General features: G+C 60.2%; 1 protein-coding gene across 1 annotated transcript in view; it reads right to left on the bottom strand.

Moving 5' to 3' along the window:
* The window catches only part of TAF4 (TATA-box binding protein associated factor 4), a 65,555-nt gene extending 42,567 nt beyond the window's left edge, over positions 1-22,988 (bottom strand). The window contains exon 1 of the mRNA XM_042980002.1: positions 21,615-22,988. Coding sequence (XP_042835936.1) covers positions 21,615-22,935 — 1,321 coding nt within the window. The 5' untranslated portion in view covers positions 22,936-22,988. The remainder of the gene's footprint in view (positions 1-21,614) is intronic.
* Positions 22,989-24,870: the final 1,882 nt, after the last annotated feature.

The raw sequence follows: 24,870 nt of genomic DNA, 5'->3' as shown, positions 1-24,870 counted from the left end.
TTTAAACTGTCTCTGGGGACAGGCAAGAGAGAGGGGACAGAGGAAAGGCTTCTGCAGACCCAGCTCTCCTGCCGCGGGCAGAGAACTAAAGCGTGTATCATCAAACTGGTAACAAAACACACGGAAAAAAGAATTATTTCAATGGAGTTTGAACACACAGGAACTGCAAGAAACCTTAAACTCCACTTTCACTGTTTAATTGTGAAACTCTAAGTATATGGTAGGATACGCCAAGTGAGTAAACAGGATTGCATTATCAGACCCATGATTTTCCGAGCCAGGGAAGAGCTACAAACACAATTTCAAAGAATTTAAGGGACCCCTGCTGGGTTAGCAACCTGAATGGGAAGTACGTGTGGCTGGCTCCCTGACCCCAGATGCGGGGCCCTGCCCAAGCCACGTGCTGACACTTCTCGGGCTGAAGGAAGGGGGCGCTCACTGCCAACGGGGACAGAGCGACAGCGCGGGGCCATCCCCCAACGCCTCCTCCCACGTCCACAAACCCCGCACGCTGACAGCCACGCCGCCGGCACACAGAAGTTAACTCCAGGTTCAGGCAGAGGCCGGGAGGAAAAGGATGCTCGGGGCACGCGGAGGAAGACACAAGAGAGCACCTGGGGACAGGCAGGCGGGGACCAAGCCCAGCCACACAGGCACAGAGACCGCAGAGCAGCGCGGACGACACGTAAGCCCGCCGTGCAAGCGACCCCGCATGCTCGCGCCCGCCACCTGCCACAGCCACACCCCTGGGACCCCACTCCCCACTGGCTGCTCCCAGAATGCAGGCTCAGCCCGCTGTCTGGAAAGTTCCGCAGGCACTCTAGGGGCCCCCTGTCCTGTCCCTCCTCGGAGTGGCCTCCCTGAGCACCCGTCTGAACAGCACCTCCTACCCCGCCTCACTTGTGCAGCAGACCCCGATGTGCGCGTGCTGGAACTTCGGGTGGCGCACGCGGCCCGTCACCCCTTCCGGAAGGACCCCCATCACATGTAACGTGCCGGCACAGAGCTGGCACTCGGTAAGGACACGGCCATTAAAACCACGGAGTCTGTAACTCCCCACAGTAGTGGAGGACCGGGGAACTTTTAGAAAGGAAACGGTGCGTCAGGGACAGCCACGATGATCGCCTGGGGACAAGAATAGGGATCACCCTTCACGTCTTTCCCGTATTTTTTTGTCCTTATCAAATCTTGCAGGATGAGCATACATCACGGCAGTTACCCCCTCATCCACGCTGGGCTCCCGCCGCTTCCGCGTGGGAAGCAGAGGACCCTCCCCTTGACTCAAGGCCGGAAGGTCAGGTGCAGCCTGGCGCTGCGTCACGTGCCGCGTCCTTCACGGGACGTCCATCCCCTGGCGCGGGCATCTCGTCCCGTCACCTGGGCACGAGGAGGGTGAGCCCAGGACAAGAAGGTGCCCCGGAGAGAGACCACAGTCACACGACGTGTGTCACAGCACATTGTCACAACCGTTCTGTTTCACCGTTATTGTTAATCTCCCGCTGCGCCCGGTTAGGGTTTATAAACCGCGCTCGACCAAGGGCGAGGTGTGTGTCGAGGAAAACACTTGGTGCGTGTAGGGCTGGGTGCCCCCACGCCTTCGGGCTTCCGTGGGGGTCTTGGAGCGGATCCCCCTGCAAATAAGGGGGGGAGGGGGCTGCTGTATTTACGTGGAAATACGTGCTGTATTTACATCTGTTTAAAAACCAGATGTTGTTTGTAACTACGGACAAGGGAGCTGCACCTTCTAGCGGCCACTACGGAAACGGCCAGGCCTGGAGGGAAGCCCCAGACGCAGCCGTGGGGTTCAGTGCACAGCCAGCCCCTGACGGACACTCAACTTTCTCTAACGAAGACCAGGCGACGCTTCCGTTTGAACGAAGCCAAGGTGGACCCGACTCGGGTGGTGCCCACGGCCCCCAGCACGTGACTGCTCACGCAGGTGCCCGGGGGGGGGCAGTGGCCCTTCTCCAGGGACAGCCAACAAACCTCTCCTCACCGCACGCAGACGCTTCCAAGCGCTCTATTTTAGCCATAAGAAAAGTGCATACCCGTATCAGACCCGATCGACCATTAACGAAGCCATTTCAAACAAGCCCCTGAACACCAGTGCCAGCTTCTTGGCCTCAGGAGACCGCAGACGCTGGCACTTCACACAAATGACAACTACCCTCCCTTCCGGAACATGATGCAGCACCGAGGCAGACAGAAGAAGAGGCACCATAACCTTTTAGGTGCAGCTTTACTGAAATCTAGTTTACAAAGAATTGTTTGAAGTGCACAATCTGGGAGCTCGAGCAAACAAACACACTTGAGTAGTCACTCCTGCAGTCGAGACCTGAAACATTTCCATCAAGTTACAAAGCGCCCCGGCACCACGTGGCAGGCTCCCCAGAGCAGGCCACCGCTGTGGGCACCGCGCGGCTTCTCCTGGGGTCTCAGAGACCTGGGATGGTGCAACGGCCGGTCCCCGGGGCCTGGTTTCTTGCACCCGGCAGAGTGCTGTGAGCCCCTCCACAAGGCTGCAGGTGTCAGCACCCTTTCCTCCACGTCACCAAGTACCGAGTGCGGACGGGCCACACGCCGTGCACCTCACGGACATTTAGGTCATTTCCAAGTTGGCCTCTGGTGAGTAGGGCCGCTGCAAACGCTGCCAGGGAGTCCCTCGCGGACGTTCACCTCACTCCTCCTGGACAGGCTGCTGGACACAGCAAGGACCCAGTGCTGTTCGAGCACCTGCCACATGCTGTTTCCTCCTACTGGGCACTCACCCCCGGCAACCTGCGGGCTCCGTGACCCCCACACCCACCGGCTGGGGTGCAGCCTGTTAGTGGGCGTGGAAGCGACGGGGTACCCACTGGACTCTAACGCGTCCTTCTCTGATAACCAATGATGTGAGCATCTTCTCATATGCTTCGGGGCCATTTTTATACCTTCTATTGTGTCTGTTCAGACCTTCTGCCCATTCTTTTTTTTTTATTTTAAATATTTTTATTTATTTTTGAGAGAGAGACAGAGCACGAGTGGGGGAGGGACAGAGAGAGAGGGAGACACAGAATCTAAAGCAGGCTCCAGGCTCTGAGCTGTCAGCACGGAGCCCGATGGCAGGGCTTGAACCCACAAACCGTGAGATCGTGACCTGAGCTGAAGTCGGACGCTTAACCGACTGAGCCACTCAGGCGCCCCTCTTCTGCCCATTCTTAACGGTCTTCTGACCACTGCTCTGACCTGCCTCCCTGTGCTCTACATAAGTTCTCCGTCAGATGCATCACCCCACTCCAAAGCCTGCCTTCCAGTTTATTAACGACGACTATCACCTAGCAAAAGTTTCCTTCTGATTCTGAAGTCTGGTGTATCGATCTTTCCCGCTGCGGTTCGGGCTACCTGTGTCCTAGGAAATCTCGTACTAACTTATTAACCCGCGGTCATAAAGATCACCACCTGAGATTTCAGTGTCACGGCCAGAGGGCCACACTGCCACTTCTGGGAACTCTGCGGCCAGCGTCTGCACCCGACAGAGGACGATCCCAGAATGCATGATCCACTTCTGCTGACATCCTTTCTCTCCGGAGCGGCACACCAGGTGTGATGGAGCGCGCACGGAAGCTGGGCGCTATTCGCTCCCACCTGACAGTCCGTCTGTGAGACTGCTCGGCAGAGACCCACTGTGCTTCGCCTTACTTCCCCCGCCACCCGCGAAACGGGCGCCCTTCAAGCGCAAGGGGGCGGGTGGAAGCTGGAAGCAAGAACAGTGAGGACCAACCAAAGCAAAGCAGGGCCAAGTCTTTGCCGGACTCGGTCTGAAGCCACACCCACAGAGCGCCGGGGCCAGTCTCGTTCTAAGGGAACTGACTCACAAGTGTGGGGGGTAAAATCTTAAATCCTGTGCTGAAAACGGAGCACGCCAGCCGCCCCCAGAGTGCTTCACTCTGCTTTAGAACAAGTCCGGCTTCGCCGTGAGAAAAGCGACCCCTGGTTCCCACGGTACGAACGCAGTACCCTACAACCTACAAACCCACGCTGCCCCGTTTCAATCATGTAGAAGACGACACAGCCGAGGGAGCCTGAGATCTCCTGTGTCAATGCCGGCTCCCAGACCTCTCCCTGCCAGGACACTCAGACAGAGGGGCTGCCTGGCGAGCAAGCATCAGCTAGGACGCTGTTCCCTCGGGATCCCCCACGGCCAGGGCGGCCCCCAAACCTTTTTCCCTCCTACATGCGCCCTTCTGCCAAGGCTGGTCTCCCGTCCACCCCGACGTGCACTCATCACCACGCCCACTCTGTCCCACCACCAAGGTGCCCCCTCACTGCGGCAGGCTGCTTTCCAACACAAGTACGAAAAATCACCCCTGAAAGTCCCCTAAAGCCCCAGGAGGTCTTGGGCTGAGTGGGTTCCCTCCTGCGGTAACATGGCCAACTCCTCCCAGGTACTGGAGCACATGGGGGCCTGTTCACCTGAACCCCAGACCAAAGAGGGGGCTTGCCTTTGAGAAGTCTGATGTACCAAAAATGCTTTTGTAGAAACACTGAATCGTGCGTGGGGGCTGAGCAGAGTGACATCTGTTGCCGTACCAAGACTCCCTGGGGCACACCTCCTTGTCCCCCTGAGGGGCACTGCTAACCATCCGTGTCATGGCTCCGAGAGCTGGCACTCAAGGGTCGAGGGGACCTGCACAGCCAGTCAGCAGTGGAGCCTGGCTGCACAGAGTCCCACTACTGGTTGTCGCTGTGTGGGCCCGTCTGACCCTGGCTCAGGAGGACAGCAACATCCAGAACCACCTGCAGAGTCAAAGGGGACTTCCCCCCACCCAGGGCTCGTCCCCCTCCCGCACGCCCCTTCCCCAGGCAGCCAGCTCTTCGGCCCCGCACACACTCATCGCACCGGCTCCCGCTACGGCAGTTCTGACCTCCACCTCCGCACCTGTGCCACCCACCAGGCCGGACACAGCTGCTGCTCCTCTGGACACAGCAGGGCTAACGCATGCCCCCACCGGGCCACCATCATGACCGGTCCCCAGGCCAGGGAGGGGCAAGCGGGCTCAGGATCAGAGATGCCCCGGGCAGCGTGCCTCACCAACCCGAGCCTCAGCCACCCATCTGCAAGAGGGCAGTGGGGGTGCAGGAGACGTGCACAGTGTCTGACTTCTACGTCCCGCCCCCGGTGGGCAGAGAACTCATGGGTGCCCTTCTGGGTCGATCCTATCCTCCTCCTGTGCCCTGTCCCCTTGTCTGTCGCCTGCCCTCACGAAGGTAATGTCTCTTACTGCCCCCGTTCCCACCTGGCTAGACCAAGACGCATTTCCTGAGACCGGGCTATGGCAGGAACCTCCTAAGGTCTCCCTGCCTGACTCCCCCTTTGACCTCCCAGGGAAGATGCTCACTGACAACTCTTCCCAAAATACCTCCATTCGTGAGAAAAACTCTTAGTAAACTAGGAATAAAGGCAACTCCCCCACCCCGATAAAGACTGTCCGCAAAAAACCTACAGCTAACATCCTACTTCACGATGAGAGACTCAAAGCTTCCCTAAAAAGAGGAACAAGGCAAGGAGGTCTCTCTTCTCACTGCTGCACGTCAACACGGCACCAGGCATCCCAGCTGGTGCAACACAGAAGACGAGATAAAAGGTACACAGATTGGGAAGGAAAAAATAAAAAACTGTCTTTGTTCACAGGATCATCTACGTAGAACCCCCCCCCCCCAAAATGACAGAAGGGGCGCCTGGATGGCTCACTTGGTTGAGCACCTGACTTCGGCTCAGGTCACCATCTTCTGGTTTGGGAGTTCGAGCCCACACTGGGCATCCTGCTGTCAGCGCGGAGCCTGCTTCAGATCCTCTGCCCCCCCCCCCCCCCGCACCTCCCCACTTGCACGTGCTTGCTCTCTCCCGCACGCTCTCTCTCTCAAAAACTAAGTAAGCTTTTTCTTTTTAATGACAAAATAAACTCCTGGAACTAAAAATGATTACAATAAAGTTGCCAGATATAAAGTTAACTTACAAAAGCCAATCACTTTCTCATAAACCAACAACGAGTAGAATTAAAACACGTTATCATTTACATTAACACCCAAAAAACATGAAATACTTAGTTATAAATCTAACAAAATACAAGACCAAATAAAACCAACTAAAAACTCTGATGAATTAAATCAAAGAACCAGATAAATGGAGGGACAGTCCATGTTCACAGACAGGAAGACTCGATATCGTCGGGATGTCAGTTCTTGCCAGTTTGGTCAGTAGCTTCACTGCAACCCCACTCAAATCTCAGGAAGTCACTTCATGGATATTGACAATGGACGGGAGGCCACGGACCCAGAGGAGCCAACGCGAGAGCCGGAGGGGGACTACCCGACGTCAAGCCCACCGCGAAGCCACAGCAATCACGCCGCCGTGTCCCGGCGGAAGAAGGCACAGACCGTGGGACAGAACAGAGCCCAGAAACAGGCCCCAGAAACCCAGTCGACGGACGTCTGACAAAGGAGCGGAGGCGACACGACGGAGCAGAGACCGTCTCTTCGACAACCGGGGCCGAACCCCCCGGCCGTCCACCTGCAGAAGAACGCATCTAGACACGGACCTCACCCTCTTCACGAAAATTCACTCAAAGTGGGTCACAGACTTAATGTAAAATGCGAACCCTGATCTCCTCGATGACAACCCAGGAGAAAGTCTCGGTGACCCTGGGGATGGCAATGAGCTTTCAGACACAACGCCCAGACAGGATCCAAGAAGGAAAGCTGGCAAGCTGGACTGCGGTAGAATTAAAGACGTCTGCTCTCGGAAAGACTGTCAGGAGCCACAGACTTGGAGAAAATAGGTACAAACGACATTTGATAAAAGACAGTCGTCCTAAATATACAAAGAGCTCTTAAAACTCCACAGTAAGAAAACAACCCGATTAGAAACGGGCCGGTGACCCGAGCAGGCCCCTCACCGGAGAAGACGCACAGATGCAGACGGGCGCGGGGACAGACGCTCCGCATCACAGGTCGTCAGGGAAACGCAAACCACAACAGCGAGGCACCACGCACGCCTGTCACCAGGGCCCAAACCCACGACCCTGACGACCCCAGACGCTGGCGAGGGCGCGGAGCGGCAGGAGCGCTCGGCCGTTGCCGGCGGGAACGCAGGATGGCGCGGCCGCTTTGGAGGAGAGTTTGGTGTTTGGCTACAAAACGAATCATACTCTGACCGGACGAGCCGGCCATCGCGTTCCTTGCGATTTATCTACACGAGTCGAAAACTCGTGTCCACACAAAAACCTGCCCACGGATTTGTATAGCGGCTGTGCTCGCGACTGCCAGAACTTGGAAGCGACCACGGCGTCCCTCAAAGGTGACAGATAAATAAACTGTGGTAGATCCAGAATATGGACTGTCAGTCAGTGATAGGAAGAAACGAGCTCTCAAACCATGAAAAGATGGAGGAGAATCATAAATGCACATCACTAAGTGAGAGACACTAATCTGAAAGGCTCCGCACTGTGTGATACCAACTGTAGGGCCTTCTGGAAAAGGCACGACTACAGACATTAAAAAGATGGGGTCGGGAGGTGGGGAGGGGTGAACAGGTGGAGCACAAAAGATTCTAAGGGCAGTGAAAATACCGTTTGACACTATAAAGGCGGATACGTGCCTTTCTCCGTGTGTCCAAACCTCGGAGATGAAGCGAATGTAAGCTCCCTAAGGGATGGCGTGTCAGCGCGGCTCATGCCCTGTGACAAAGGTACCCTCCGGTGGGAGATGGCCACAGTGGGGAGGCTGTGCTGGGGGGAGGAGGGGACATATGGGAAATCTCTGTACTTTCCTCCTAATTTTGCTGTGAACTTTAAACTGCGCTAAAAAAAAAAAAAATTAAGCTCTTTACCAAAAACAAAACGAAACCCAAAAAACACGTCATCTGCTTTTGTTGGTACCTGGACACTGGAGGGCGGTACCCCAAACCCCCTAAGAAGCGGCCTGTGGACAGCTGGCTGACCAGCAGAACTCTCCCATCTGCCACACCTCTTCCCCCGCCAAGAGCCCACTAAGCCGAGAGTCGAGGAATGGACGTGGCCCCACGCCCCCGACAGGAGGAGCCAACAGAAGGACGAGATGCCCGCAGAGGCAGAAAGAGAGCAGCAGACTCTGAGAGAACGGGAGGGGTCTTTCTGGCACCCCCAGGGCTCAGGGCAGGATGTCCACGCTCTAGGCAGAAGAATTTATGGCCACGAGGTCCTTTCCTCAGAAACAGAGGACATCCCTGCGTCAAGGGTCCCCTGTCCAGTCCCACCTGACCGCTACGAGGGGAGCCAGGGCACCACGAAGGCTCTCCATCCGTACAGCGCTCACATGAGCCAGAAATGGCAGACCCTTCATAACAGGCTCCAACAAGACAGAGACCTGCACACTACTGTGTGACCGGCACCCATCCTGGGCACCAGGCATCCGTGGGGCTCCTCCCTCAGGAAGCAGCCTGGGGAAGAGCTGAAGTGCCAAGATGGGGGGGGGGGCATGCAAACAAGCCCCCAGACACAAGAAAATTGACAAACTCAAAGGAATTTCAGAAAGAGAACAGCAGGACATTACTTAGAAGGGAGGAAACCCCCCCAGAGGGGACCTGGAACGTCAGGTGAGGAAAGGACCTCTGGCACAGACCGGACCCGGCAACGCCGGGCTCCGCAGGTGCCTCCTTTCCAGCCGGTGCAGGTGTCTCGGGCATGGGGACACGTGCTCGCCACGCACGGACAGCGCTCAGGCACACGTCGGCACCCGGAAGGCAGGCCGCGGGAGGCTTGGGGGCGCCGCGGGAAGCCTCCCCAGCCTGCCGGCTGCACTCTCTGGCCCCCGGGCCACGCTGCCAGAACAAGCCATTTACACGCCGTCCGGCTCCGCGATCCCACATCCGCCCTTCACCCTCCAGCCACCCCTGCCGATCAGCCACCTTCAGCCCAGGCAAGTGTACACCTGACCCTCCAGCCCTGCAGGCGACCCACCCTCCCGCCAGGGTGCCCCTCTTCCAAGAGAACTCCACTTCTGGTTTGATATGGGACGCCGATTTCTCAGGAGCACGCAGTGCCGTGTGGCGGTCGGGCCACAGGGCACACCGCCCAGCACAAAGCCCGGGGACAACCTCCCGCGCGCCCCCGGCCCTCCGGAGGAAGGAGGCAGGAAGGCCACCTCTGTCGTGTCCCCTCCCTGCCACCCAGCGGCCCCCACCTGTACCTGCTGCCCCACCAGGGCAAGCTCTCCCTCTCACCCCCCAGTGGAGGTGGGGCTGGGCCACTTCAGCCCCTCACCCTCCCTCATCCGAGAGGCTGGCTCAGCGTCCCTCCTCCCCAGCTCCTGTCCTCTCATTCGGCCACCTCCCCGGATGCCTGACCGGACACCTGGCATCCCCCAGCGGCTGGCACCGGCCCCCTTCTCTGCAGCCTGCTGGCTGCCCCCTGGGCCCTGCCCCCCACTTTCTCTCTCTGTGGCAACCGCTGACCCGTGTGCAGGTACATACAGAGCAGCCACGAGCCCCGGGCGGCCAGCAGGCACCTGAGCGAGCCAACGCGCAGGCACAGCAGCCAGAGGAGGCGGGACGCCAGCGGCTCTGGACACCGTGCACGGGGGCAGCATGTCGACCCCGCAACACCTGGGAGGCGGGGTCGAACCCGATGCGTTAACACGGATCAACATTCCTCACCTTGTTGCGCTTTCACATCCCTTGTCCTTTTGAAGGCGCTACCAGAAACTTCACACTCTGCGTGTGGCCCGCATCACACTCCTCCTGGAGAGCACGGCTCCCAATCTCCCGTCTTCGGGAAACAAGTCCAGAAACAACAAAAGGAACTGGCCCCACACTCCAAGCACATGGCTCTGTTCCCCCTCCGAAACCAGCATCCCCAAACGCTGTCCCCTCCCCACCTTCCCCCCCGGGGCCCGGCCTGTCCCGGCCTCCAGGGGCAGATCCAAAAGCAGGTCTGTCCCTTAACCTCCTAAGCTGGCCACCGACACACAACAGGTACAGACACTCACCGCCCTGACACGCCCCTGACCCCATGACCTGGCACCCTGTGCCCCACCCCGCCGCGGGCCCCCCATGGGCCCCCTGCTTGGGCCTGCTCCCCTCTGCTGGTTCCTCCTCTGTTCCACCTCTAGGTGTCAGATGTCCCCCAACAGGTCTCTGGCCTGTCTTCTCTTCTCTGGGCTGTACTGTCCCTCCTCCAAACCCAGTGAGCACACCACCCTCGTGGTTTAACATGACATCAGTCCTTTTTTCTTTTTTTTTTTTTTTTCAAAGTAAACTCTACACCCAATGTGGGGCTTGAACTCACGACCCCGAGATCAAGAGTCCCACCAGCTGAGCCAGACACGTCTCCTGAAATATCATCAGGGCCCCTGCCCCCGATCCCCAGCCCTGAACCCACCTCTGAATTTCAGACGCAAATCTCAGGTCTCCCTGACCCCCTCCCGGACACCCGGTGCACGACCCCCGCGTACACATGTAGAACCAAGAACGTGGGTCTCCGTAAAGAGACCCGGCCTGTTCTCAAGATCTCTCCTGTGTGCGGCTCTGTAGACGAGAGTCTGCCAGTGCCCCCCGGGCTGGCCACCCCTCCCCAGGCAGGAGACCCAGGCGCCGTGTGAGGGCCCTTCTCACAAACAACACAAGACGGGATGAAGGAGTCCTGCTTGCCTCCACGTGACAAAATACCACACAGCACAGGACGGAAGCATCACTTACGGCCAAGGTCCCAAAGGACGCCTCACAGCACGGTACCCTTTCCACACGCTTGAAGCTGAAAAACCCCACACACTTAACAATGCTCAGGGAGGCCACGGCAGTTAGGAAAAGAGAAGCAAAGGCGTGGAGGCCGTGGGGTCAGGACGACGGCGGCCACAGGCTGGGGGCGGCGGGGGTTGGATGGTCCCGTGGGATGCTGGCAGGCTCCCAGCTGTTCCGTGGGGTGGAGTTTGCAGGTGCTCGTCACATACAGCAGGTCACGCGGGGACTGGAGACCGTGACTAACTCAACTCCGCGCGTCTAAGATCCAAAACATCCTGTCCCGCACTAGTCTTCTCAGTTAATGGCTTTTCAAAGTCATGGCCCGTCCACCAAGCGGACAGACCACAAACGCCTCCAGAAGACTCCCTGACTCACGCCACAGGCATCCCCGCCACACGAGCGCCACGCTGATGCCGAGCTTCAAAAATGAACGCGGCACAAGCCACGCTCTCTGACCTCAGGTGCTCCCGCTTCGCCGGCAGGTAGAGCCTCGCCTGGACCGACTCACGGCCACCCGCCCGCTGCCAGGCCCCGCGGAGACGGGCCTCGGTGGGACACGCCAGTCCCGAGGAAGCGCCCCGCTCTACCACGGGGGCCATGAGGCCGGCGCCCAGAAGCACTGCGGCAGCCTGGGCCTGAACGACACGCAGAAGCACCCAGAAAATAATACTGTGAGGTGCAGCCGCGACCTGGCACGCTGCCCACTGTGGAAGCGAGCCGGGGGGGGGGGGGGGGAGGCCAGAGCAGGCGGGGAGGTCGTGAACGCCCCAAGGCCAGACCACCGTCAGGAGTCCGGCTTTGTTCTAGAAGTAACGAGGGACCCGTGGAGGTCCTTGTGTGCAGCAGCCCAAGCAGAGGGGACGTAGTGAGGAATGACGAGGCGCGACTGACAGGCAGTGCGACGGGGCGGGGACAGTGAGGCACCCAAGTGACCGACACTACACCCTCCCGTGCCTGCAGCCCCACCTGGCGCCTGCCCACGACCCCACACTGGGCATCTACTGGTGAGGACATCCAGGAGCTGCCTGGAAAGTTCTAAACTACACACAACTGCAAGAGGAAACGCTCTAGGGGTCCACCCCCCAGAACAGTTACTAAAAACTCTCATAGCGGCCTCAGGTCTCTTTAAGAGAAATACGACATCACAGAGAAAAGTGGAGGTCCCAGGCGCAGGCCCGTACCCCCACCGCCCCAGAAGCAGCCACCCGCAGGGAACGAGGGGACACCCTCCGGCCACCTCCCACACTTGGACACACACGTGCCCGCGACACGCAGACCTGAAGAGCGTGCGCCCCCTTCCGCCACCCCTAACCTGCCTTCCGTGCACAGCGCACCTCTGCCGTCCAACATGCCAGCACTGAGCACGGAGCGTGCTTCTGCCCCCGCCGCACACGGTCACACGCAGCTGCTCGTGACCGGGCCTCCGAGGGACTGAGGCTGACGGTCTCAAGAAGGCCAGGCCAGCAAACTCCCCGAGCTGACGGCACAACGGTCTCCTCGAGGGTGGCGTGTCCCCAGCAGGTCGGCAGCCCTACCCGCGCCGGGAGACAGCCAGCTGTCCTGGCTGTCACCAAGCCAAGTACGGTCAGAGACCCCTACGGAGGTGTGTCTGGACCGTGGAGCCCCCGGAGTCGGAGAGGGGCTGGCTCCACCATCAGTTCCAGGATCGGGACCCCAGAGAGCGGTGTCCAAACCACTCGGCATGAAACGCAAGCCAGGGCTGGCCCACCGGGCACCCGGCCCAGAGCGGTCGGGACCCTGGCCCAGACTCGCAGGACTCCCAGTGAGCTCCGCGCCGGGCTCCCACGGCCCACTTGGAGGCTGTCTTTACTATGTCACCTAGAGCTTGGGAGACGCTCTGAACAAAGTTTCTCAACTGTTAAATACGTACCAAAGTGGCAGCAACCCTGACTTGTTATCTAATCAATCCAGAGCAGCAGAGAAAATGCTGGAGTGTCCAAAATGGACTATAACAGACAGAAAGCTTATTTTCAGCAATTACTGCAGGAAAAGGAGCGGCTAATGAGATTCCATTTCAGAAACGATGCTGCATTTATCCCCACCTCCTCCCCTTGCAAACCCATCTTCCGTGGCTCACCAACAGCCCCATCAGAAAGTAATTCCTGAGGACGGGGACTGCCCTACTCTAGCACAAGTCTGATCTGAATTTGGTTGGTGCCCAATGTCTGCTCATCGACCGACTAATCAAACTCACAAAGCGTGGCTCTGCCCTTCGAGGCCACGAGCAGGGCTGATGGGTGGCCGCCCGGGCACAGCTCTGCAGTCAGGAGAAAGGGCCTTGCACCTGGAGACCAGGGGACCTCCCGACCACTCACCCCTTCCTGCCGTCGGGATGGCCCCAACCTTAATGCCCGCAGCCACTCGGAGAGGAGGCCGGGGGACCGTCTGGTAGCACGAGGCACAAACCCCCGCTGACCCCAGGAGTCCAGCGGCGGCTGGACACACCCCTGCCTTCCTACAGCCGGGTCTCTGGAACAGACAGCACCAGCGTGTCGGCCCCTGGGGTCAGCCACCCTCTTGCCGTGTGCTCGGGACTCGCCGGGCTGCGGATCTTCTCGCGAGAAGGCCCGGCCCTGTGTCAGCTGCCTCAAGTAGGCACGAAGACAAGAGATGCAGCAGGAAGGAGTGATCGCCCCAGGCCTCCCACCTGGCTGGCCTCTCTCTGGGCCCAGCCCCTCGGGTAAGGGGCTGAGGAGTCTCTGAAAAGCCACTCACCTCCTTGGGTCTCAGCATCTTCACTGGGACCACCCGGCTCTAGAATCCTCAGACTCACGAGTCTGTCCATCGGCACACGGCAGGAAGCCCGGGGCGGGCACACAAGTGCAAAACCACGTGGGCTGCTCGACCGCAGCACCTCGTCACCTCATCGGAAGTGCTAATGTCCCTCCCCAGCCATTTCCACACATAAAAAGGCAAAGAAGCCGGGAGGAATTTGCTGCCTTAATGACAAACACTCCTACTTCATAAAAAGCTCTTAAAACAACAACTGCCCGTGTCCACTTCCCCGAAGGGCAGGTGAAAGGCAGGTGGCGTTCAGGGTGGCCCCTCCTTCCTAGGCCTCCTCCGCCCCCCCTACCTGCAGCAGGGGGGCCCGCCTGCTCTCCCGGCCGCCCTCCCCCTGCTCCAAGACAGTCCCCCAGGAGGCGGCCTCACCCTCACGGCCAAAACTTCCATCAAATGCCACGGGACTCCCAAATTCTGACCCCTCGCGGCCTCTGCCCCCAGCCCACACCTTACGCTCAACTACCCCTGATGCCTCCTCAGAAACGGCACCACACGCTTCACGTTCCAGACAGGCCCACGGCCCTCAGCCCCCGTCCCCCTTCACTGCAGTCCTCGGTCTCAGCCACCCCATGATGCCCTGTCCTCGCAGCGCCGTGGATCGGCTCCCCGGCCGACGTACATCCTAGAGCAAAGGACCTCGGTCTCCATCCACATCCACGGGAAAAGGCTCACCTTCGCTTGGTCAAAGAAATACACCCTAGAACCAGACACAACCTTCTAAACGAAACCTGTAGAATGGTAGCAATTTCTAAAAAGTCATCATTTTGGCCATGGCTCTCAAAACCGTGGTTTTAAAAGCGTAAATGGTCGAGTCCTCAAGAAGGCAATTTGTATCAAAGACTCATGAATGCTCGACCCATCAGACGCCCGCAGAGCTGTGCACAAAGACATTCACCTGAGGGTCATTCACAGCCGACCAGGGGACGTGAGCCACAGCAGCCCCTCCCAGGGGCCTGTGGGGAAGCTCCGAAGGAGGGGACTTCAAAGGCCACCAGGGCGGGGGCACTCCCCACACAGGCTAAGGCAGGAGGCGCGGCAGGACCTCGGTGACCAGGACCTCGGTGACCGAAGGTCTCCCTCTGCACGTGCTTCATGCAGGCGGATACAGGTGGTGACCAGCCAGGCAAGGCGAGATTATGAGGAACTTTATTTTCTCCCTCACGGTTTTCTTTTCTGCCCACACTTCCCATAATGAATAAAACTTTGTATCAGGAGGGAAAACGTGGGAAAGGCGTCCCTTTCAAAGGACTAGTTGTGTTACGACGCTGTGGTTCTGTTACAACACCCACCAGCAGCAGCCGCCTCTCCCCTTCCCCGACGTGGGGGCGCCGGGGGCGCCCTGACAAGATCAAACCACGCCAGGCCTGGCCCGTGACCTGCTGTGTTCACTAACCCACGGCGTCGGTCTACACATATCCGTACACAGATTATATTAAAAAGCACTCGACAAAGCTCCTCTGTGAAAGGCGTGACGGCCCCTTGGAGAGCTCCCCTGACGCACTTGCCCCCCACACCGTGGCACAAAGATTGAGGTGGAAACGCTGCCTTCCGTCCCCTTCCAGCTGCGGTGGCAACACAAGACGGTCCACACAGTATGGCCACCCCACGCCCCAGCACCTCCCCCCTCCCCAAAGCGCTGGGCCTCATCCCTGACCCCACAAGGCCCCTCTCTGCCCTCTGCAGCGTCCAGGCCAACGCCGGCCACTCTGAGTGCAGAGGGCGCAGCACTGAGGACGAGGGCCTTGCTGCTCTGGCTCCGAGTGTCCTCCTGCTCTGTCCACTCCGTGTCCACTCTGACCGCTGACTGCCCAAAACAAGTCACTGCACAGCGACAGAACCTTCTCACTGCTTGCTCCTTAGCTAAAATCTGCTGTCCAATGCGACGCGGTCATAAAGACCTGTTTTAGGATTTCCCCAACCTCAAGAGCTGGAAAACATTTCAAAATATGCCCTCGGGATACAAGTTCCCCAATGTCAGCGAGGAGGTCCCATACCACCTGGTCACACCCTCCTCAGGAGCTCAGTGGTCAAAGAACCACACACGTCCATCACCCCCTTCCCAGGCCACATGCAAGAGGCAGAGAGGTCCCATTAGACTCCAACTTCGGGATAAAAGACCCAGCTGAGGGGCGCCTGGGTGGCTCGGTCGGTTAAGCGTCCGACTTCGGCTCAGGTCATGATCTCGCGGTCCGTGGGTTCGAGCCCCGCATCGGGCTCTGTGCTGGCGGCTCAGAGCCTGGAGCCTGTTTCGGATTCTGTGACTCCCTCTTTCTCTGACCCTCCCCCGTTCATGCTCTCTCTCTGTCTCAAAAATAAATAAACGTTAAAAAAAAAAAAAAAACTAAAAAAAAAGACGACCCAGCTGAGAAGGCCTGCAGAGGGGCTCTGAGCCTCCAGCCCAATCTACACTCGCTCAGACGCCCACACTGGGAGGGCCTCCATCCACTCACATGCAGGGGGATGTGGCCAGGCAAGTGGCCACAGAGGAAAGCTGGACAAGAAGGGGGCAGGCGGCTGGGTGGCTCAGTCGGTGAAGCATCGGACTCTGACTCAAGTCATGATCTCACAGTTCATGAGTTTGAGCCCCGCTTCGGGTGAGCTCAAGACCTGCTTCAGGTGAGCCCCGCTTCTCTCTTTCTCTTTCTCTCTCTCTCTCTCTCTCCCCCCTCGCTCATCTGCACTCTCTCTCTTAAAAAAAAAAAAAAAAGGAGGGGGTATCCATGCACTTTTCAAATGTGGGGGTGGGTGCCTAAATTGTGGACAATGTTTATACCTCTTTGTGTTTTGAAGATTTCATTCCCTTAGTGCAGACATCTAAGGATGTGTAAGAATCAAAAATTGTACTTGAAAGGGCTCCCGGTTCTAGCATAGAAACAAAGTTCTCAATTTCCAAACGACGCTACGGCACTTGATCTACTCAGGGCGTTAAGAGGCACTGGTCGTAAATCTACGGCTCTGAAGTCCGCATGTTTGTAACTTACAGTGCCCCACGCAGTGGCAATCTCACACCCAGCTGGAAACAACTGTCCCTCACACGCTGGTGCACAGCACCCAGGACAGAGGCTCCAGGGGCGAGAAAGTACCTCTCTCCTTCAGTCTTCTTACGATCAAAGACCTGATCACAAAAAAGACTGCCAGCCTCCAGTCGAAGACAAGTTCCAGAGACGAGAGCCCTAAACAGTAACTATTTCCCAGGACGATCGAGAAAACCTGAGACTCCTGCTTATCATCAACATGAGAAAAAGTAAAAGTGCTTTTGAGAACTTTGCAAACTCCCCACACCTAAGGCAAGTTGCTCCAGAGTCCTTTTAAATCTCTGCTTCAAGATTTTTAAAACCAGTTGTTAATTACGTCTTGATCAACTCACACACGACCAGCTATTTCTCGAAAAGCTTTCTTCAAATGTGTCATTTCAGATGAGGAAACTTACATTTACACACCGAAGCGAGCCAGGGTTAGGAGCACACCAGGAACTACCTTTATTTTGATTTCAAGGAAACAGCCACGTGCGCGCCCGGCTGCTCTGCCCCACCAACCTGCTTCGTTTCTAGGGCAGGGTCTGAACTGGGTCAGTCCCGTTCTGATCAAACACCGCTGCCCGAGGGGACCCAGTGCCCACTTGTCAGCAACTCCTACAGCACAAGTGAGGGCACTCACTCGCCATGGCCCAGAGGTGACAGAACTCCTGGGAGTCGGGCCCTTTGGCCCCTGGGTTCATCGGCCCCCCAGGTAGCAAGATCCCGCTTGCTAACCACTTCCTCGTGGGGCGCTAAGAAATACGGATCTACCCTGGACCAGCAAACACAAAGGACTCGGGAAGTCTCGACTTTCCAAACTCCAGTAATTGTGCCACATGCGCACAGCACGCGTTGCCCTCCGGCACAGTAGGCAGCAGGAGAGAACGGATACCCCAGGAGGGTCTAAGGGACCCCTTTCCTGGTTATTGCCAAAAGGTGAGAACCACCAGCTCCAAAAGACCCCCACGTACGCCTGAAACGCCACCCCACCCCCAGGCGCCAAGACGGCTTTGTCCTCCCTTAAGGTAGTGGTGACAGTCAGGGGCGAGGTGCGGACAGAGGATGGCCTCCCCTCCAAGCCCACGGTGTGGAAGCTCAGAGAAGCTACCTCTGTCCCCGCCAAGCAGAGCTGTCCAGTGCCGGCCGTGTGTGGCTCTCCGGGAGTTCTTTTCCCTTTCTCTTAATGAACGTCACCATTACACAAGTACATCAAAAGCAAAACCCCAAGGCCTTTGGGCTAAAGCAAACCCCGTGCCAAAGCCGAGCAGGCAGCCGCACCCACTGCCCCCATGGCAGCAGGACACGTCCGCCGGGTCTGTGACCGGCCTGTGACAGCCCCGGCAACTTTCCCACTCACACAACCAGAGTCAGCCATCGCACCAGGTTCCCCGGTGACTGAAAACGCGTCCAAGGCTGCTATGGTTTTGATGAGAACAAAGCTGTCTTTAGACCTGGCACCATCTACAGCAACATAACACTTAAGACCCGCGAAAACCGTAACGTCACTGAGACAGCACGTAAATAACAGACGTTACACGACAGAGGTGCGTCCCATTCGTCCCGACAGGATTCCACAATGCTTTGCAAAATGGTCAGCGGCACTTTCTAGCTGGGGCAACTGGGACTCCAAGCAGAGAAGGCAAGAGTGCCCTCAAGTAACAAAATCTAAACGTGCAAACACACCCCTCGGGCCACAGCACTTGCTGGCAAGACCGGCCACCAGAATGTCCAGTTCCTTTAAACTTCAGTGCTGGGCTCTCCACACCCTACTGCCCGGCTCAGGGTCAGCCCTCCGGGAAATAACCCGGCCCAACAGCCCAGTCGGCTACCACTGGGTTCTTCCCTTGCCTACCAGCAAATAACTTCGTTCATCATGGTGGGAGCCATGTTTTTACGAGCAAGAATGTTAACAGTGATAATATTCGCTTCCAATAAGGAGCATGCAAATGTTCCCAGGCCAAGGCATCTACGCCCATCCAGAGGAAACGGTGCTCCGTCCCGGACTGAGAACCTACGCCCTGGCCAAACCTTCAGGTGACAGGAGAGCATTCTCTGCAAAAGCAGGACAAACAGACGTCCACTGCAAAAAAAACAGTAACTTGCCACGCCAAGAGATAACCTTTGGAAATGAGCATCTTTAACGTAGCATCTACCTGAAAAGATCTTTTAAAACCATTTACGCACACGCTAATTTTGGTGTCACGTCACTTTTTTTTCTCTCAGTGACGATCATAATATTACCGGGATGTTACTAATAAGCTGTACGAAACGAGCGCTTTTCGCAGTTCTTGGAGAAGTGCCTTTGCGGCAAAAATCTCTCATCTGTTCTCGCTTTCCCCATAGCGGACACAACTGACACTCTGGTACCTTCAAACGAGCAAATCGGTTACAATAACGTAAGCGTTTCTTTACAGAATTGTCCTAACAAAGAAGATCAAAATGGAACTCGCTAAAGCCAAAATCCACATGGGTTCCAGCGCACGATGAGAAGGCCTGGGGCCCCGGTGAGACCCCCGTACCTCCTCTCCCCATCTGGAGCTCGACCTGCAGGAAGGAGAGGAGCCGAGGGGCCGGCCTCGTTCATACGCGCTCACCTGACACCTGTGTGCAGCCTGGAAAGGCCTCCCGCCCCTGATCCCTTCCCAAGTGTCTGCGTCTCTGAGTTGTAGCAAGAACGAGCTATTAGCCAAGCACGGTTATTTTTATAAGTCACTTCTACCTCCGCTGTATACGTCTTTGGGATGAGAAATTTCAATGAAGAAGGAACGTCAAGGAAGAGAGTTTAGTATTTCCTGATCGATTATGTAACTAGAATATTCATAACCTGTCATTTTGGTTTACAAAAGTGCGAGAACTTTGTTTCGGGGTAATACTTTTTTTGCTCCCGCTGTTGTAAAAAGGAGGCGATGTAAGTATTCAGAGTTCCCAATCGGTGGGGGCCGGGGTGTGGGGAGCGTCAAAGAAAACACGGACACACGTCTTTTACATTCTAGAAGACATCTGTCACCCCAATGTCAACACGGGCTGCTCTCTGCTCTCACATCCCGGGGACTTAACGCAAACACTCATGACAACTCTTACAGCTTTTTTCAAGCAGTGGTCTACTTGCACGCGAAGACCTCTCTGACGGCGACGTTAAGACCAAAGATGAAAGTGAGCCCGGGGTCACTCGTGACAAACATGTCAGAGACGCCCTTTCCCAACCATGGCTTCCTCCCCCGGCACAAAAATAAGGAAGGGGTTTCACCTGCGCTAAGGCGCAGACCAAGGAGACCCAGCCATCCCCCAGACCACCGCGCCTGCAGGCGTCACACGGGCCCTGCCGGTCAGGCCAAGCGCCTGCCTCGCCAACTACTGACCAGCTCACGCCAGTTTCCAACAACACGAGTGCGGCACGGGAACGCTCTCTGGCAGGAGTAAGGCAGGTGCTGAGCTGTGCAGGACCCCCAGGAAGGGAGTTTTATACACAGGGAAAGGATATTCCCACGTTTTACATAACGTACCACAACCCCGAATTCCCTTTTTCAAAAGTTACTAAAAGATCAGCCCTATTCTCCACCGAAAGGTCAAAACACATAACGAGCAAAACAGAACCTTCAATAAAGCGCCCACTACAAACTCAAAAAACAAACCAGACGCGTCCTAAGGGGCATCTCGACACCTCTCCAGCAACTTCTTCTGCGTCACCTTTTCCCCTCCGAGCACGGCAAGCCCCACTCCCACCCCGGAGACGTGGGTCTGGGCTGCCCACCTCCCCCGCCCCTGCCGGCCTAAGAACACCCTCACGGGCTCTGACAAGAAAACCCTCCCTTGTTAAGACGCTGAAATTCTGTCAAGGTGACCAACGGCTCTTTCCCAGAAAGCACGCGGGGACACGGGAGGTGCTGTTTCCGCTCCCGCCACCGCGTTGGCCGCTACAGCAGCACATGTTACTACACAGCCAGGGAGGAGCTCTCCAGAAGCTCCCGGTCCCCGCGGGCGAGGCGGAGGGGATGCGAGAGGAGACGGGGCTTCTCAGTGCTCGAGTTTCTCTCTGCTCAAGAATCCCAAAACACAGCAGCATGACCTGGGACGCTGTGGGGTACCTTTCACCGTCAGACCTGAAGAACCCCAACCGACTGCCAGGGATGACCCAAGAGACCGGGGAAACGCACAGGCTGTGGCCGCGACTGCTCCCCCTCACTACGCACCGCCGTCTGCACCTCTGAGAGACCCGCTGATCTCACCGGATGGCACTAACCAGAGCGGCTGAGCATCCTTTAACCCGCAGCACGGCACTGCTGGACGCCGTGGCCGAAGCAGTGCACGACACAGTGGGAGGCAGGGACGTGGACCAGGAAGGGTGTGTGTGCCCAAGGATCCCTCCAGGGCTCACCTGGGATCTCTGCCATCCTGCCGCTAGCAGGGAAGCGGAAGCTTTCCATGCACGCTTGCCCGGCCACAAGGAAGGGGCGTCCCTACTCTGCCTGACCTCACCAGCTGGGGGGAGTGCCCAGCCCTCCATCACAGCCCAGAGTAACAGAGGAGCAGACGAGTTCCGTTCACAGGCCCTAACACAACCGATCCCCAAAACCAGAAGGGGAAAGCAGCAGACCCAGGAAAGCCATGGACCCAGGCTGCATAACCCAGTAAGCCGTTCCAGCGGAGGCCGGCAGCCAGAGCGCTGCACGGCGGGGGGAGGGGAGGAGCGGGACAGGGGCACAGGGAGCCGGGAGAGCAGAAGAGCCGCTGCTGCACGGTGGGAGCCCAGAAACTTTGCAATGCAAACAGCGAGCTGAGGCCAAGCGCTGCCCCAGGAAAGGGAACCCCTGCTGCCACAGCACCCCGGGCCGTGCCCGCAGACACACACACACACATACATACACACACACACAAACACACACACGCATGGCAGAGAGCTCTCCCGCACCCGGCAGGGGAGCGCCCCGGCTCATTCGCTGCAGGCCCGCGCAAGACCCGTGACCTCAGCGCCCTGCCAGCCCCACAACTTCCTGGACTCCCCGCGGGGGCAGCCAGGCCCGCCCGGCGCGGCCACTCACCTGGGGGCAGCTGGAAGTTCTGGATGTTGGTCGGGTTCTGAGGCGGCTGCGGCAGGCGGGGGGCGAGGACCGTGGGCGTCAGCGTGGCCCGGATCCCGCCGGTGGTGGCCGAGGGCGTCCTGGGCAGGCTCTGGGGCCCCGCGCTGGCCGAGCCTTTGGGCAGCCCGGTGGGGGTGCCGGGGGCCGGCGGCGGCGGCAGTCCGGCGGCGGCGGCGGCGGGCAGCGCCCCTTGCATAGTTGGCCCGAGGATCATGCCGGCCCCCGCGCCGGCCGGGCAGCTGGCCGCCAGGGCCTGCGGCGGCGCGGGCGCCGGCTGCACCGCCGTCTTGGGCGAGTCGGCCTTGGCCACCTGCGCGGGCGCGGCGGCGGCGGCGGCGGGCCCGGGCTGACTGTTGGCGGCGGGCGGCGGGGCGGGCGCGGGCGCAGGGGTCGGGGCGGGCGCGGGGGCCGGGGCCGGGGCAGGGGCCGGGGCGGGCGCGGGGGCCGGGGCGGGCGCGAGGGCGGGCGCGGGCGCGGCGCTGCCCCCGTTCTGCGCCGCCGCCGGGGCTCCGGCCGGGGGGCCGGGCGGCCGGGCCAGGCTGGCGGCGGCCGGCGGCGGCGGAGGCGGCGGGGCGGCGGCGGCGGCGGGGGGCGCGGCGGGCGCGGGGGGCGCGGGCGGCGAGGGGGCGCGGGGCGCGGGCGCGGCGGGGGCGCCGAGGAAGGGCGGCGTCTGGATGACAGTGGCGGCGGCAGCGGCGGGCTTGGGCGGCGGCGCGGGCGCGGGCCCGTTGTGGAGCAGGCTGACAGCAGGTGCGGCGGCGGCGCGGAGCGAGGTCCCCAGCGCGGCGCTCCCATTCAAAGTTTGCGCGGCGCCGGGGCCGCCGGGCGGGCCGTTGCGGGCGGCGGGCTGGGCGGCGGGCGCGGCCGCGGCCCCCGGCGCGCAGGCCCCGGCCCCGGGCCCGGCCCCGGCGCCGGCGCCGGCCTCGAGCGCGCTCAGCTTCGCGGCGGGCCCTGCGGGGACAAGCGGGATGGCGCGGTGAGGACGCGGGCCCGGCCGGCGCCCGCCCGCGCTCAGGCCGCGCCGCGCTCTACCTGCGGGGGGCGGCTCCGGCGCCGCTGCGGGCGCGCCCTCGGCCGGCACGGCCGCTCCGGCTCCGACATGGTTCCCGAGCGCGCCGGCGGCCGCGGCCCGCGCCTCGGGCGCGCGGGGCGCGAGGTGGTGGTGGTGGGCCGCGCTGGCCGCCAGCTGCGACTCGAGCGAGCCCACCAGGTCGCTCACCACTTTCTCGTCCACCTCGCTGTTGAAGAAGACCTCGTCCAGCAGATCCGAGCCCGCCGCCATCTTTCCTCCTCGGCCCGCCGCCGCCGCCGCTCGCCGGCGCTGGGCGGGGAGGAGGCTCCGCGCGGGCGGGCGGGCGGGCGGGCGGGCAGGCGCGGGCGGGGGGCGGCGCGCGCCTGCGGGGCGGGGGCGGCGGCCGGGCGGGCGGGGGGCGGCCGGCGTAAGGGGGGGTGTAGAGGGCGGTGACGGCGCGGTGCGCAGGCGCGGCGGCGCGCCCGCCCCCGCCCGCCGCCCGGCGCGTTGCCATTGGTCACGGCGCCCCCCGCCCGGCCGCTCGGCGCCTCGTCATTGGCCGCGGCGCGCGCTTAAAAGGCGCGGCCAATGGCTGCTAGCGGCAGAGGCCGGGGCGCGGGCGGGCGGCCTGGGCTCGGTGGGCGAGCGGGCGGCATCGGGCCGGCGGGCTGTGGGGGTGCGGGCGGCCGGGAGGGCCACGGGCTGGGGCAGACGGACGGCTAGGCGCGGCAGGCGGGGTCCGCACCCCGGGCCTGCTGGGGGCAACGACGGTGACTCGCTCTTTGTCTGCGCTCGTTCCAAAATGGCTGCGGCCGGAGCTGACGGGAGCGCCGGGCGGTCGAGGGAGGGAGGGAGGATGGGAGGGAGGCCGTGCTCCCGAGGCCCGTCCGCCGCTGCCTTCGCGGGGCCGGAGCCGGGACAGGCGGGCGGCGGCGGCGCCACGGCTGCGGGCGGGCCGGGCCTGGCCGAGGACTGGCCTCGCGGCGTCGGTGCGCGACTGCCGGGCGAGGCGGTGCGTCCTGGGCCCCGCGCGTCCCCGACCCCGTCCCCGTCCCCGTCCCCCCGCCGCGGCCCGAGCTTCCCCGGAGGGAGTGGCGCCCGGCCTGGGGCGGCACGGCTCCCGCACACGGGTATCCATAAATCACTGGGGGAGCCGACAGCGCTGGTGGCGACCGGCAGTCCCGAGTCGGGAGCGGTCCTGTGTGGACGGCCTCTTCCTGTTTGCTCTGTTCTCTTTGACAAAGTGCGTGACCTAAACACTGTGCACGAGCATCTCCGCTGTAGAACTGACTAGCTCAGGTACAGTGCTCTTCGTGCCGGGTTTTGCTTGTTTGCTTTTTACCACCAGACGGTGTTCCGGGACGCTTGGCGAGGACAACCGCGGTCTCCGGGCAGCGTGACCCAGCCCCGCGCGCCTGGGGGCGGGGGACCCGTGCACCTGCACCTCCGCGCGCAGGAGGAACGGGACGCGCCGGGTGTGGGGGCGGGGGGCTGGGACCCGCGGCTCCCGTGCCCATCTCCTCCAGCCCCTGGAGCCCGGCCCGGGGTCTGGCTTTCAAATAGCGGAAATGTGGAATTCTGTATAAAATCGTAATCTCTAAACGCTTACAAATAATTAGAAAAGCTTACAGTTAGGCCAAGCAACAGCATTGGCAGGCTGATTTCAGGCCCCGTGTGATGACATCTGTACCGGGAAACAGATGTGAGCCATCGTCCACACCCTCAAAGCATTGCGATTGGGGTGGGGGTAGAAAGTGAAGCCCACTGTTCTGTTCCGCTGCACCCTGGAGGGCCGGTGTGACTGCGGGGGAGGGGGGATCCCCACTCTCAGGTCGCCCCTGCTACATTACTGTCGTCTTCCCTGAAGGAAGGTTGGTGGTGCCATCTCAGGGCACCCCTGCTTCTCCACACAGCGGTGGCTTCCTGCGTTCTCTGACGGGGACCCCCCTCCCCCAGCCTCCGGTCAGCCTGCACTCTTGGACGCAGGCCAGCATCGCTGCTCTCCTCTGCATCTGGCCTGCTCCCTGCAGGGGCGCCGATCTCACCCGCAGACTGCTCCAGGGCACTGTCCTGCAGGAAGTGTGGGCGGTTAAGTCTGCACCCCACCTCACCCCCTGTGGTCCCATTTCCCTGCCAGGGGAGTCCCCGTCCCCTGCCCCCACCCCAGGGAAGATGGGAGCCACAGTGCTCCCTGGAGCACTGCCC

This window comes from Panthera tigris, chromosome A3, assembly GCF_018350195.1.
Source record: "Panthera tigris isolate Pti1 chromosome A3, P.tigris_Pti1_mat1.1, whole genome shotgun sequence".
Lineage (NCBI taxonomy): Eukaryota > Metazoa > Chordata > Mammalia > Carnivora > Felidae > Panthera > Panthera tigris.
The sequence above is the reverse complement of the archived record's forward strand: the minus strand, read 5'-3'. Positions and strand labels throughout refer to the sequence as shown.